General features: G+C 40.1%; 1 protein-coding gene across 1 annotated transcript in view; it reads left to right on the top strand.

Annotated features, from left to right (window-relative positions):
* The first annotated feature begins 1,414 nt into the window (after positions 1–1,414).
* Positions 1,415–11,701, top strand: part of tex264a (testis expressed 264, ER-phagy receptor a) — a 79,548-nt gene continuing 69,261 nt past the window's right edge. Inside the window, exon 1 of the mRNA XM_030420827.1 lies at positions 1,415–1,946. Coding sequence (XP_030276687.1) covers positions 1,689–1,946 — 258 coding nt within the window. The 5' untranslated portion in view covers positions 1,415–1,688. The remainder of the gene's footprint in view (positions 1,947–11,701) is intronic.

Here is an 11,701-nt window from a genome sequence, read left to right as displayed (position 1 = left end):
ATAACTTTGTCCTATGGACCGAACCATCTGGCAGTGTTTTGAAAGTAAATTTGCCGTTCATAAGTCCTTTCTCCATTTCATTTCACTTTCGCTTTTCAGTCCACCGTGTTTTTCCCGAACGCCAACCCTGCTTCTTATTCTTCTGCCACCCTCTGGATCAAGACTACAGGTGCCACCGACTTAGTTTTTTTTTTTTTTTTTTAATACCGAGGTCTAATCGAGCGTTAAAAGAATTAACGGCGTTAAGAGGATGTTAAGTTAACTTTGACAGCCCTAAAAAAAAAAAAAAATTAACAAACCTTTTGGAATATTCATTGCTTTCATGATCCTAAATCCCAATAAATTAAACTGGCAACAGGCTGATGAACAATGCTGTAAATTACATCCCGTAAGAGACGGGCCTATCTTAATGTGTGGACTCACATCTACTACTGAAGAAAAAAAAAAGTTCTTGACTTGGGTCCAGATGTGTTTGGGGAAGTATCTTTGATTCTACTTAGCTTCTTTGAGCGGGTTGTTTTGTATTTAATGTATTCTAAAGTCTGAGCTGCTGGGATCTCTCCGACAGGAGTTGGCGGACGGAGAGTCAAACAAAGCTAAAAGGAGCATGAATAATGAACTCATACATAAGTAATTATTTGATCAAATGTTTGCAAGAACAACCGCATAATGGAAGTCTTTTCATGTGGTGAGCTGAAAAGTCCAATTAACAAGTGGTTGAAGAGATTTGCAATACATATCATTTTTACCTCCACTTTAGTTAACACTGCCTGTCGAATAAACTATATTTCTTTCACATGATATATATAATAACTGTGTACCCATGTGCTTTTTTTTCTTCAGTAAAGCAGCTTTAAATTCTGAAAGTCAGGCATGCTATAATAACACTGCCGCTTGTTCTCAAAACTTGTTTTGGCTTACAAATTTGTGCCGACACACTAAAATCGCCTGGACACGCTTCATATTTTGTCCTCAATGAATTTCCATAGTTCGACGAACTTTACGTCAGCAGGACTTTGGTTGAACAAAACCCTCAATGTTTGACCGTTTTGACGGCAAAAACAGCACCAATATTCTTTAAATAAGTCCCTCACATATTGTTCGGAGCACAGAAATTACTAAAAAAAGTAAATAATTTGATTAAAATACAGGAAATCGCCTAATTTTGTCCCCAGCGCTACATCATTTTTTTCGCAGCCACCTGGGCTGTACCATTGTGATGAACCGTGGGGGTGTGTGTATCCATAAACGCGTATGCTAGGGTGACTAACTAAGATTTGTATCGATCAAGGGGAGCTATATTTATTCATAGGTGTGTATTTTATGGAAAGTTGATATTTCGATGTTGTCATTTATTTAATTAAGTACGTCCTTTAAGAAAAAACGCTGACTCCTCCCTCCTCTGAAGTCGAGAGTGGTCCATACAGGAAGCATGTTCAACTGTTTGGGGAAATACCCATAAACAAACTGTCCTTACAGTCAACTTGAACGAGTGCTTCCTCTTTCGTGTCAGCAATTGCGACTCTGAAAACCACGTTTAACATCCTCTCTTGAGCAGACACGTTTCTCTGGTGTCTTTTGGGTGTGCTGGAGCAGAGTCTCGGTGTGTGTCCCGGAGGGAGGACGTTTAGGCTCGGCAGGTTTTTGTTAGTATTGCATTGACTGTAGCCGAACCGCTTTCAGAAACAATGTCTGATTTAATTCTGCTGCTCCTGGCTGTCGTGCTCCTGGTGTGTTTGATGGTGACCATCGGGGGCTTCCTGCTGTACTCAGGACTACTGTCTGACGTGATTATAAAGACTGGGCCACCTCCTATCAGAAATGTTACCATTGCTTATAAATTTAAAGAGGGATCATACAAGGACTGCGGTGCAGCCTACACAGAGAGCTGCAGCATCGGGCCAAAGCTGAGCTCCATCGGTGTCTTTTACGATGACCCCAAGCAGGTGAGACTCCAGGACTCAACACCTGTTACTGTAACTACACAGCAGTCTTTGTTTACACTTGACCTCATGACATAACCACAAACCACAGTGCACTTTGTGTCCTGATAACATGTAACAGTTAGTCAGATATGCTCTGTTTAACCTGGACACGGTCATAAAGGTCACACACAGGGGCTGATGCTAAAGCTTAGATTTAAACCATTTCAGTGAGTATCTTATGAGTTGTGATTGTGTGTGTGTGGTGTACCTGGCAACAGTCCTGTTATAAGGCCCATGGAGATATGACAGTACAATGCAAATAGGGCTATAAAATGTCATACATTGTAAAGATTTCCATCACAGGATTCTCAGTGACCAACGTTGCTTTTTTTTTTTTTCAGTACAATCCAACAATGTTATACTGTCGTATATGACAAAGAAAAGCTGACATTTGAGAAACTAAAACCAGCAGATGTTTTTCATTTTTGCTTTAAAGGTGCCATATATCAGAAATTTGGTTTGAAATATTTAACAATTAGCCTACCTAAAACATTCAACAACATGACATCTATGTATTGTGTTGCAGGGATATCTACCGAAGTTAGCATGCGAAAAACCGACACTCCGTGCTCCAAGTCAGGACTGCTGGCTGTCTCAACTGCTAATACCACGGCTAAATGAGCTAGGTAGCTAACGGCAGCTACAGCTAGTCATTAGTTAGCAGTTAGCGGTTAATCTGGTGATATACTGCACCCTATTTGTTTGGAGTGACCTTGTTTCAACAAGTGGTCAGTTCTTGCATATCGCACCTTTAGACTAAAATGACAATTCTCAAAATGTATCATTTGGTTCTCAATTATTGTTTTGTTATAAAATCTCAGTAAGTTTTTATAGTAATTGTGTATATAGCAACAGTCTTGGATATATGCAATAAACTCTCTAACTATGTAATTTGGTGTAATTCAGCATGCATGGCTTACGGGGTTAAAATTACAAGCAGCCTTTTGAAGGAACTGAGCCTGAATGATGAAACCAGTCAGCTGTTCAATGCCACGTTGCACTGTTGATACTTTTTTCCCTTCTCGTCTGTGGTTCCAGGGTGCTTCAGCATTTGTCTGCCTCTGACTCAAAGGTGGTAACCAGACTAGAAGAGGGGCAAACTCAGCCTCTTCACGTGTGTCTGAAGACAGCTGCTAGATGTCTGTAATAGCACACTTTATGATCTAGTTTAAATTGTTTCGAGATTACAGTCACGATCCAGCTGTTAGAGGCAACTAACCCCCTTTTGTCACCCTGATCCTCAGTCAAAACCAAAGTATGTATAAATAGGTCATTTTTTTATCTGTTGAGATCTGTGGCTTCATTCCGCTGTTCATCACGAGTTGTGTTTTTAGTCAACAAGAGATGTCTGCACAACAGCTGCTTGTTAGACGAGAATGTTTATCGAGTTCCCAGCTGATAGAGGAAGAGTACACACACACACATATGGTGTGCAGTATGATAACATCTCTCCAAGGCATTCTAAGGCCTATTCATGACTGATTTCATGACTTAACAACAAATTTCACCGTGCAGCATGGTTTGCTCTTTGATTAGCTTATATTGTGTTAGATGTGCTGACATTTGGGTGCCCAGTGTTTTATGGTGGGGTTAGTTAAGCCATCTGACAAACAATATGGCAAAATAGAGGCTTTGGGCGGATCAGACAAAAGTTGGTCAGCCCTTTCTTTCTTTCTTTCTTTCTTTCTTTCTTTCTTTCTTTCTTTCTTTCTTTCTTTCTTTCTTTCTTTCTTTCTTTTCCTGCCATCTACGTCACAATATCAACAAAACAACAAAATGCTGTACAAGACATACATTGTCCCAAATGTTTGGAACAATGGTCAAACCCAGAGAAATCCTCCACTTTACTCAAGGTCACAGTGCGTTTCATTTGTCGCTTGTCACCACGGGACCATTTGTGTTAATCCACATTACTCGTGCAAATGTTCATTTGCACCCAAGCAATCAAATTACTTTACTGTACATTAGCCACATAATTACCAAGCAATGGCGCTCAATGAGGGTATGTACAAGTTTGAATTCAGGGGCTTGCATCTGAACTCAGCACTTACCAGACATGTGAGTTCTTTCCCTTCTTCCCCCCCTCCTCTCTGTAATGTTACGTTCATAAAGTCAAGTAAACTTTACAGGTAATAAACACCCGCCAAACACTTTGCGGATCACTGCTGCAGTTAGATTGATAAATGGGAGTGAAGATGAGTCCTCTTTTTCATCACCCAAATTATTATATAGAGAGAAGAGTAAATGTTCTTCCTATCTACAACTGTCGGTAAATATCTTCGGATCAGAGCAGAATCCGATATGACTACAGGTGTTTCTTCCTCCAGAAGGTCTGGCTCTGCACTCGGCTCTCTCTTCCAGGGCTAGTTGGCTATGATCAAAGTGCTTAACATAACAAGATTAGATGAAAATAAACAATAATAAAAATGGGAATAAAGAGCAAATAGTGCAATAAGGTACAAGATACCAGCAAAGTTATACCAAAAAGCCAGACTTAAAAAATAGGTCTTAGCTACTTTTTAAAAGGAGGAGAATATACCACAGTTCCGGGCCATAAAAACCAAAGCATATGATAACTTGCTCTCTCCTACTGTGACATGCAGCATTCAGTCATGCCCAGCTACTGAGCCAAAACATAATTTCTCCTTTGTGGAAGAAAGAATATGGCACACTGGCAGCAAGTTGTGTCTGTCTTTCTGCTTAGCTCTGCCAGTTTGTCTGCACCATGCTGTCCTTTTTTAAGTTAAGGCTTTTAGTGGAAACCCTGACTGACTGTGACTCATACCAGTGGAAAGTTACTGTAGGACGCTCGTTTACAAGCTTTTGAAACTTTTGAAACTTCTCTGCTGGTCAGAATTTGTGGATCGTAAGGGACCATTGTGGGATTGTTCAGGTGTCTTGGCAGCGAACAGAAAGGTCTTTTTCACATGGATTGATGACCCTGTCCTGACTTCTTTTGTCTATTTTGTCTATGAGCAGAAGATTTATGGACCTCCGACTTCCTTGTAGAAATCAAATAGACATTACAGAAATGAGTTAAGCGTGAAAAGGTTATAATTAACTGATTCAAAGTGTAGGACCCCAAACTGCAAATGTTCCATCAGCCTTTGACTTCCTGAACTGGAATGAGTAAGAAAAGCTTGGTCCACTGACTCAGAGAATAAGAGCCAAGTCATCCTCATAGTCCAACATTTTTACTTGTTCAATTGAATTAAAGCAAGAGGTGGAGTGATAATGGCATACAGTAAGCTTTACATTCTTGAATAGCCCTCTATCAGTGAAGCCACCAAGGGCTGTAATCATAGCTGTTTGATTTGTTTGCTGTTTTCAATGTTTGTTTTGTGACCTGAGAATTTGTTGCCCCTCTTAGTTTACAAAAGCCAAGAGTCTGTTTCCTCACCATTAACCACACACAGCCACGATTGCAAAAAGTTTGAGGTGCTGTGAAAAGTAGAATGTGATAATTCACTCATGCTTTGTGACATTTAGTCAAATAGAAACACTACCCGGATAGTAAGTTTAATGTTTTACCTGTAAATATATGCTTATTCTGAATTTGTTGCGAGCAACACGTTGGATTGGGGGCAACTGGGGAAATGAAAAATGAAAACCTGTTTGGAACATGTTTGTTGGTAACAGGTAATGGTATCATGAATGCGTTTTGAAAGGGGCATTCTTGAAAGGCTTGGTTGTTCAAGGATTGGGGATGGTTGGACTGTCATCTATGTATGTGTTTAAATGCTTGTGATTGAATGTGTGATGAAAATAAGAGAGAGTATGTGCTGTTGTGCTAAGCTCTGTTGTGCATTTTCATGACCTGGTGCTCTTGTTCCCTGTTTCTGTTAGTTTGTTTTGTCTACTTTTAAAATACTATGGCCATCACATCATTTTTTATTCTGTCATATCTCAACGATTTTAATACTGTTGTTCTTTCATCTGTTCTTACCTGCCCAGGGAATACAGGCGGAAACTAGCAAAATTGCTATAACCTGGCTCAATACATTTTTTCTTATTTTTCAAAAATAATTCTTTTGTGCATTGTCCCTGTTTTAAATAAATAAACTCCAAACTCCAAACTTCACGAGCAAGGATGTAGCAATGTTTGCCACTTTGAAAACAAAAATACGATAAAGCAGGGCTGGCCAAAGTGAGCCCACAATAAGTTTCAATTCGGCCTGCCCAATGTTTCTTGACAAAAAACTAATATTTTGATGCAATATTTGCGAATTTGAATTGAAAACATTAAAAACTTAACTAGAATTTTCAACTGAATGTGCAGTATTATGTTGACATCTACTGAAGTTAGCATGCTAACTCCCTGGTGCTCCAAGCTCACAGTCTGGACTGGTAGCTGCACAGCTACCTGAGCTAACTAGGCCCCCCCCCCCCCACCCGTGCCATTTTGCATCTCAACAATTCAATGAAATACATGTCTTTGGCCTCGACCCCTACGTTTTTGTAATCAGGGTTGTAAGATAAACTGAAAATGGGAGAGATGCCATACGGCTAATCTTTGGAAGATGGAATTTGTAGTTAACAATAACATTTGTTTTGATCTATAAAATGCAGTAATTAAAGAATAAATATGGGCACATATTAGAAGGTCAGCTCTGAGTTATTTGACTAATTTACAGTGGATTTTGCTACTTGCAACATGTTTAGACTTGACCTCAATATTTGTGGTGGCCACTACACCCAGTGTAAGCAGCAGCCTGCTCTTTTCACTCTGCTACCATGCACTCATCAAAGTGTTCAGTAAAGCGTGTAATATTGATACAGCCCAGTCAAATCCCAAGTTAAAAAAAAAAAAAAAAAATCCTGTTATTCCTGTCACGACTCCTTTGAGGAAAAATCAACACTGAAAAATCAATATTTGACTTTTTTCAAAATGTGTAGATGTATTTTTCTGCATCCCTTGTCGTTCTAGCAGAGCTGAATTTATAGAAAATGACTGATTTAATTAATGCTTTCTCGCTTTTATGTTGTCCACAACAGTTGCAGTGACAGCCATAATCCCCTTCACGTGGTTTCCATTCAGTTTGCCATTTTTTAAACCAACACAAACACTGCCATAGATGGGCTCATATACCACTAAAACGGCTTCTGAAGTTTTTGAGGACCATCTCAATGTGTTGCATTGGATTATTTAATGAGATGATATTGTTAATTCATTAGCACACAAAAAAGCTATAAACCATACACTGGATGTTATCGGCCTGTTTGCTTGCTGCACTGTGCGGCCACTAGATGGCAGTCTTAGCACTGAAATTGAGTTTTCTTGGAGGCGGGCACATCCTCAAAACCACGTTGATCTTCATATTTGATTTATCACCATGGCATAAGCAGTGCGAGTCAGCCTCTTATAATTCATTCAGTCAAAATTGAATTTCATTATATTAGAATACATTTTCAAACCTGCTCAAGTGGCTGTGTGGTAATTGGTCACTGTGACACTACACCAGTGCTTTTCATTCCTGGATTCAGAGCAGAGCTGGTTTTTTAACAAATTGTGGTCATTTGCATTCACCGCGCATCCGAGTTGTAATATAGTCTTTATTTAATGACTGCGATGAAAACCAGCAGGTTCTGTGTGTCCTTCAAAACTAACTACGCCGACGGATCAAATTAATCACTGAATATGGAAAGAGCAGGCTTCTGTTACAGTGACATGTCTGCTGTTATATATCAAGCCAGGCAGCTCTTTGTGGACTGTTTGATTTCACTGGTCTGAACTGGTAAAGGTGGCTGGCTGACTTCCTCACCTCGCTCGGCTGAGACACTCCAGGCAACACCAATTAGCATTAAATCAAGCTGCTCTTCTCGATGCCTCTAGCTTGTGTACGTCCACTCATGCATGCACGTGTTTGCATGTACGCTCATAATTGGCATCACTTATTATCTGAAAGGCCGGAGGGATTGAACAGTTTAGCGGTTTGCCTCACAGGGGTCAACTCAGCCGGACGGTGACCCACAACATTGGAGGTTACACTTAAAACTCAACAAAACAACTCGAGGCAGAGTTGCCTCAGGCTCTGCTGTAATGGAGCTTTGACACGAGTACTGAACAAATCCCAGACTGGATAAAGTACAAACTAAATCATTGAATTCCTTGGCTCGGGGTCTCTGTTGTGTTGGAAATGGCAAGGAGTAAAAATCCACCTGCAGGCTGCCTGTCCGCGAGGAACCTCAAGAGGAAAAGTCAATAATGAGAGTGGGCAGCAGTGAATACTCAGATGCCAGTGTTGTATGTCAGGATATAACTACCAGAGAGTAAGAAACGCGAAGATAAATGTCAGTTTGTTATCTCAGTAGAATTAGTAGCTCGTAAAAAAAATTATGGATGGACAATTTATTTAGCCATTACACTGCCTACAGTACAGTGGGGCTGCAACTAAAGATTATTTTTACGATTACTGTTTAATCGTTTTGTCTATGTAAAAAAAAAAAAAAAGACCTGCTTCTTTTGTCCAACCAGCAGTCCAGAACCCAAAGACTATTTTTCATAAATGACATAGAAAAGCAGAAAATCCTTACAGTCATGAAGCTGGACAAGCAAATGCTTTGACGTTTGCTTGGAAAATGACCGAAACAATTAATTCATTATCATTATAACTGACTGTTTTTCTTTCATTCACCTCATGAACTAATCGATGCAGCTCTAGTCTGCAGTAGATACGATCAGTGTCCGCCCATACTTGGTAGAACTTGGTAGAAATGTGCAGCTCTTTGGTTCATCACTCTGATCCACTGAATTCCCCACTTTGTTTTCGCTTCTGAAGCGAACACACTCACGGCTCCCCATGACAAGCAGGAGAAAATGAAATGTCATGTGTGGACGTATACAGGAGTGTCAGTGAGAGATGAGGCGAGCCGTGGGACTGCCTTGGAAGGGGGGTCTAAATTGGTAGGAGTCTGACTCACCTTGAGAGTCTCGCAGTGCTCCAATTCATCAATCGGAATTTCAGATCAGAGCAGTGCGCATTGGCGCACTCCCAGTCAAATTTATTAGCATTTTACTGCCGCTTGTCTGTCGGTCGACAGCAACAACATGAAAGGGGGGCTTCTGGCAAAGAGTTGCCGCTTTTTAAAGGTGGATATAAAATCAGAAATAAATATGCTGATGCTCTGAAGTCTCGTCCCACAGGTCTACAAGTCAATATTATGCAAGCATTGGACATGCTGGCTCTCCATATAGTAAAAGCACCCCATTAATATTTATGCACGTGTCTATTGTGAGTGAGATACTGCAAAACCACACTGTAAAAAAAACGATAACATGGCTGGAAGCTGTAAAATTACAGCAAAATACTGTACATAATTTAACTGATTTACAGCTTTCCACTGTATTCTCATTCCTTGTCATTCTTTATGTAGAATTTAATAAAATTAATAAATACTGCATAATTATATTTAAGTCTAAATTTTGAATGTTGCTTTCTTTTAAATATCAGCATAATTATGTTATCTCACAATATTTGCTTACTTCTAAATCTGATTCAATATTTTCTACCGAGGTAATCTGCCAGTAAATGTTCCTCCTATGTACTTTCATGGATACCAGTTTAGCATTGATTAATCTGCCAACAAACTATTACAATGTAGTGTTTATCCACCAAAGCTTGCTGGTTTGAGGCAGGAGGTGTCTTTAGAATAAAGATGTTAAGTTAGTTTGTGAAATACATCAACATAAACCTGTGCTGTCCCTGAAAGCTATCATGTCAGACATGCCAGCTGTAGCATGTCAGTACAGTAATGCGGCCGATTGAAACTTGAGCATCAGAGCGTCTCTTCCCACACATCCTGCAGCTCAGCGGTACGACGCTGTGATATCGATGGTTTGAGTCTGTTGAGTGTTGACTTCACGCTGCGTCGTTACCTAATCGGTAAGATGCAGCGCCGGAAAGTCAATGAACAACTTCCCCCCGCGTCAACATGCTCATTGTACTTGCTACATTAGCTAGCTAGCTAACTGCATTGCTGTTTTCATAACCTTGTCCACTGAATGAAAGCTAATAACTTTTATCAGTAACGTGGCACATATTCACACCAAACTGATGTTTTAATGCTTCTCAACCAGAAAATGGAAAACAACTTTATTGGTTTGTGTTTTCACACTGATAACTACTGATGTCACACTCAAAACCGTTAAAAATTGTGTCATTAAACTGTGGATTTTTGTAATTTAAAGACGTTGATCGTACTTTACAGAAGGTTTTTTTGTCTCATTTTTGACAAAAGAAATGTTTTTTTAAAGTGCATAAGGCAGAAATCAATTAAACGGAGGGCTGCTTTTTAATCCTGAAACGGTTGTAAGTGTATGTTTAGGATGCCATTTTGATCTGATTCCACAAACTGTGTAGCGAGAGAAAGACATTACCCTGCAAGCTGACATGTTACAATTAGTCAGTGAAACAAGATGGTGAAGAATGCCTTTAAATCTTCTGCACCATCAATCCTGTGACACGTATTGGCTCTTCACCCTGTCTTATGATGCGCAGGATATTGGATTACACAGACGAATATTTATCAGAGCAGCTTTCACAGAGCAAGGAGGTGGAGAAGGAGAGTTGAAGATTTGTAGAGAAGGAAGGGAGCCTATGCAGGGAGGAGGCAGGAATTGATTCATATGTCCTATTGGACAAGATTATCTCCCTGCTCTGTGACATCTGGCTGGAGGAGTGCCACACTGTGTCCAGCTGGCGAAGGAGCGGTGAACCAGCTCAACAACTGTGGCGAAGGAAAACTGTGTCCTGCCTCCCTCAAGCAGGCTGCTTATCCTCGCCAGTAATTATACATGCCAGAACTCCCAGGATGCCATGTGTAATTACCAGCTAAGTCTGAGAACAGCCTAAAGGCATCGAGCTGCTCAGTGAAAAAGAGAGTGAGAGAGAGAGTCAGAAAAAAAAAAAGATTTCCATTGGCTTCTGACTCGCGGGGGCATTGGGCCTCACGCCTCGTCACTATAGCAGATAAATAATCTGATTTGGGTGTGTGAGGGTCCCCACCTTCCATAGAAGAACATATTGATCTTTGTAATTCGATACATTTTAATTTGCCATCTTCAAGTTGCTTAATATTATATCAGTTGGAGTGACGGTTGTTTTTTCTTTGTGCCCAAATTTTAAAGTGGTCCTGCTTCATGAGTTTGCTTTAACTGCAGGGCTGGTCAATATGTCAATATTATATCGTTATGAAACAAACTATTGTCTTTGATTTTAGATATGGTAATACCTTGATGTGACTTAATGGGCCCTATTTAGACGGTCTAAAGTGCAAAGCGCTGGTGCGTTTAGGGTGTGTCCATGTCCATTTGTGGCAGTACTTGGCAGTACTGCCCAAAACTGAATTGTGTTTTGGGCAGAACATAAATCAGTCCGAGTGTCGTCTCCCATTCCCTTTAAGAGCCAGGTGCGCCAGGACTTGGCACCTATAAGACGGTATCACTCATCTGCGCTGAGGAAAAATTATGTGATCCCAACTGCTGGAGCCACCATTTTACAGTCATTTGTCCCAGTGAAATACCAATAGTTATCCCGATACGATATTGTTGCAGTATTGACATCAATGTACTAGGTCAAAATTATCATTTCTGATTTAGTCACCCAGTCTGAGCATTTTTTTAAGTGCTGTTGAAGAGATTTCAACATATCACATTAAGCCTAAATATATTATATATGTTATGTGTGTGTGTGTGTGTGTGTGTGTGTATATAGGGC

Source organism: Sparus aurata, chromosome 6 (assembly GCF_900880675.1).
Source record: "Sparus aurata chromosome 6, fSpaAur1.1, whole genome shotgun sequence".
NCBI lineage: Eukaryota > Metazoa > Chordata > Actinopteri > Spariformes > Sparidae > Sparus > Sparus aurata.
Note: the sequence above shows the minus strand (reverse complement) of the source record. Positions and strands in the feature narration are given on the sequence as shown.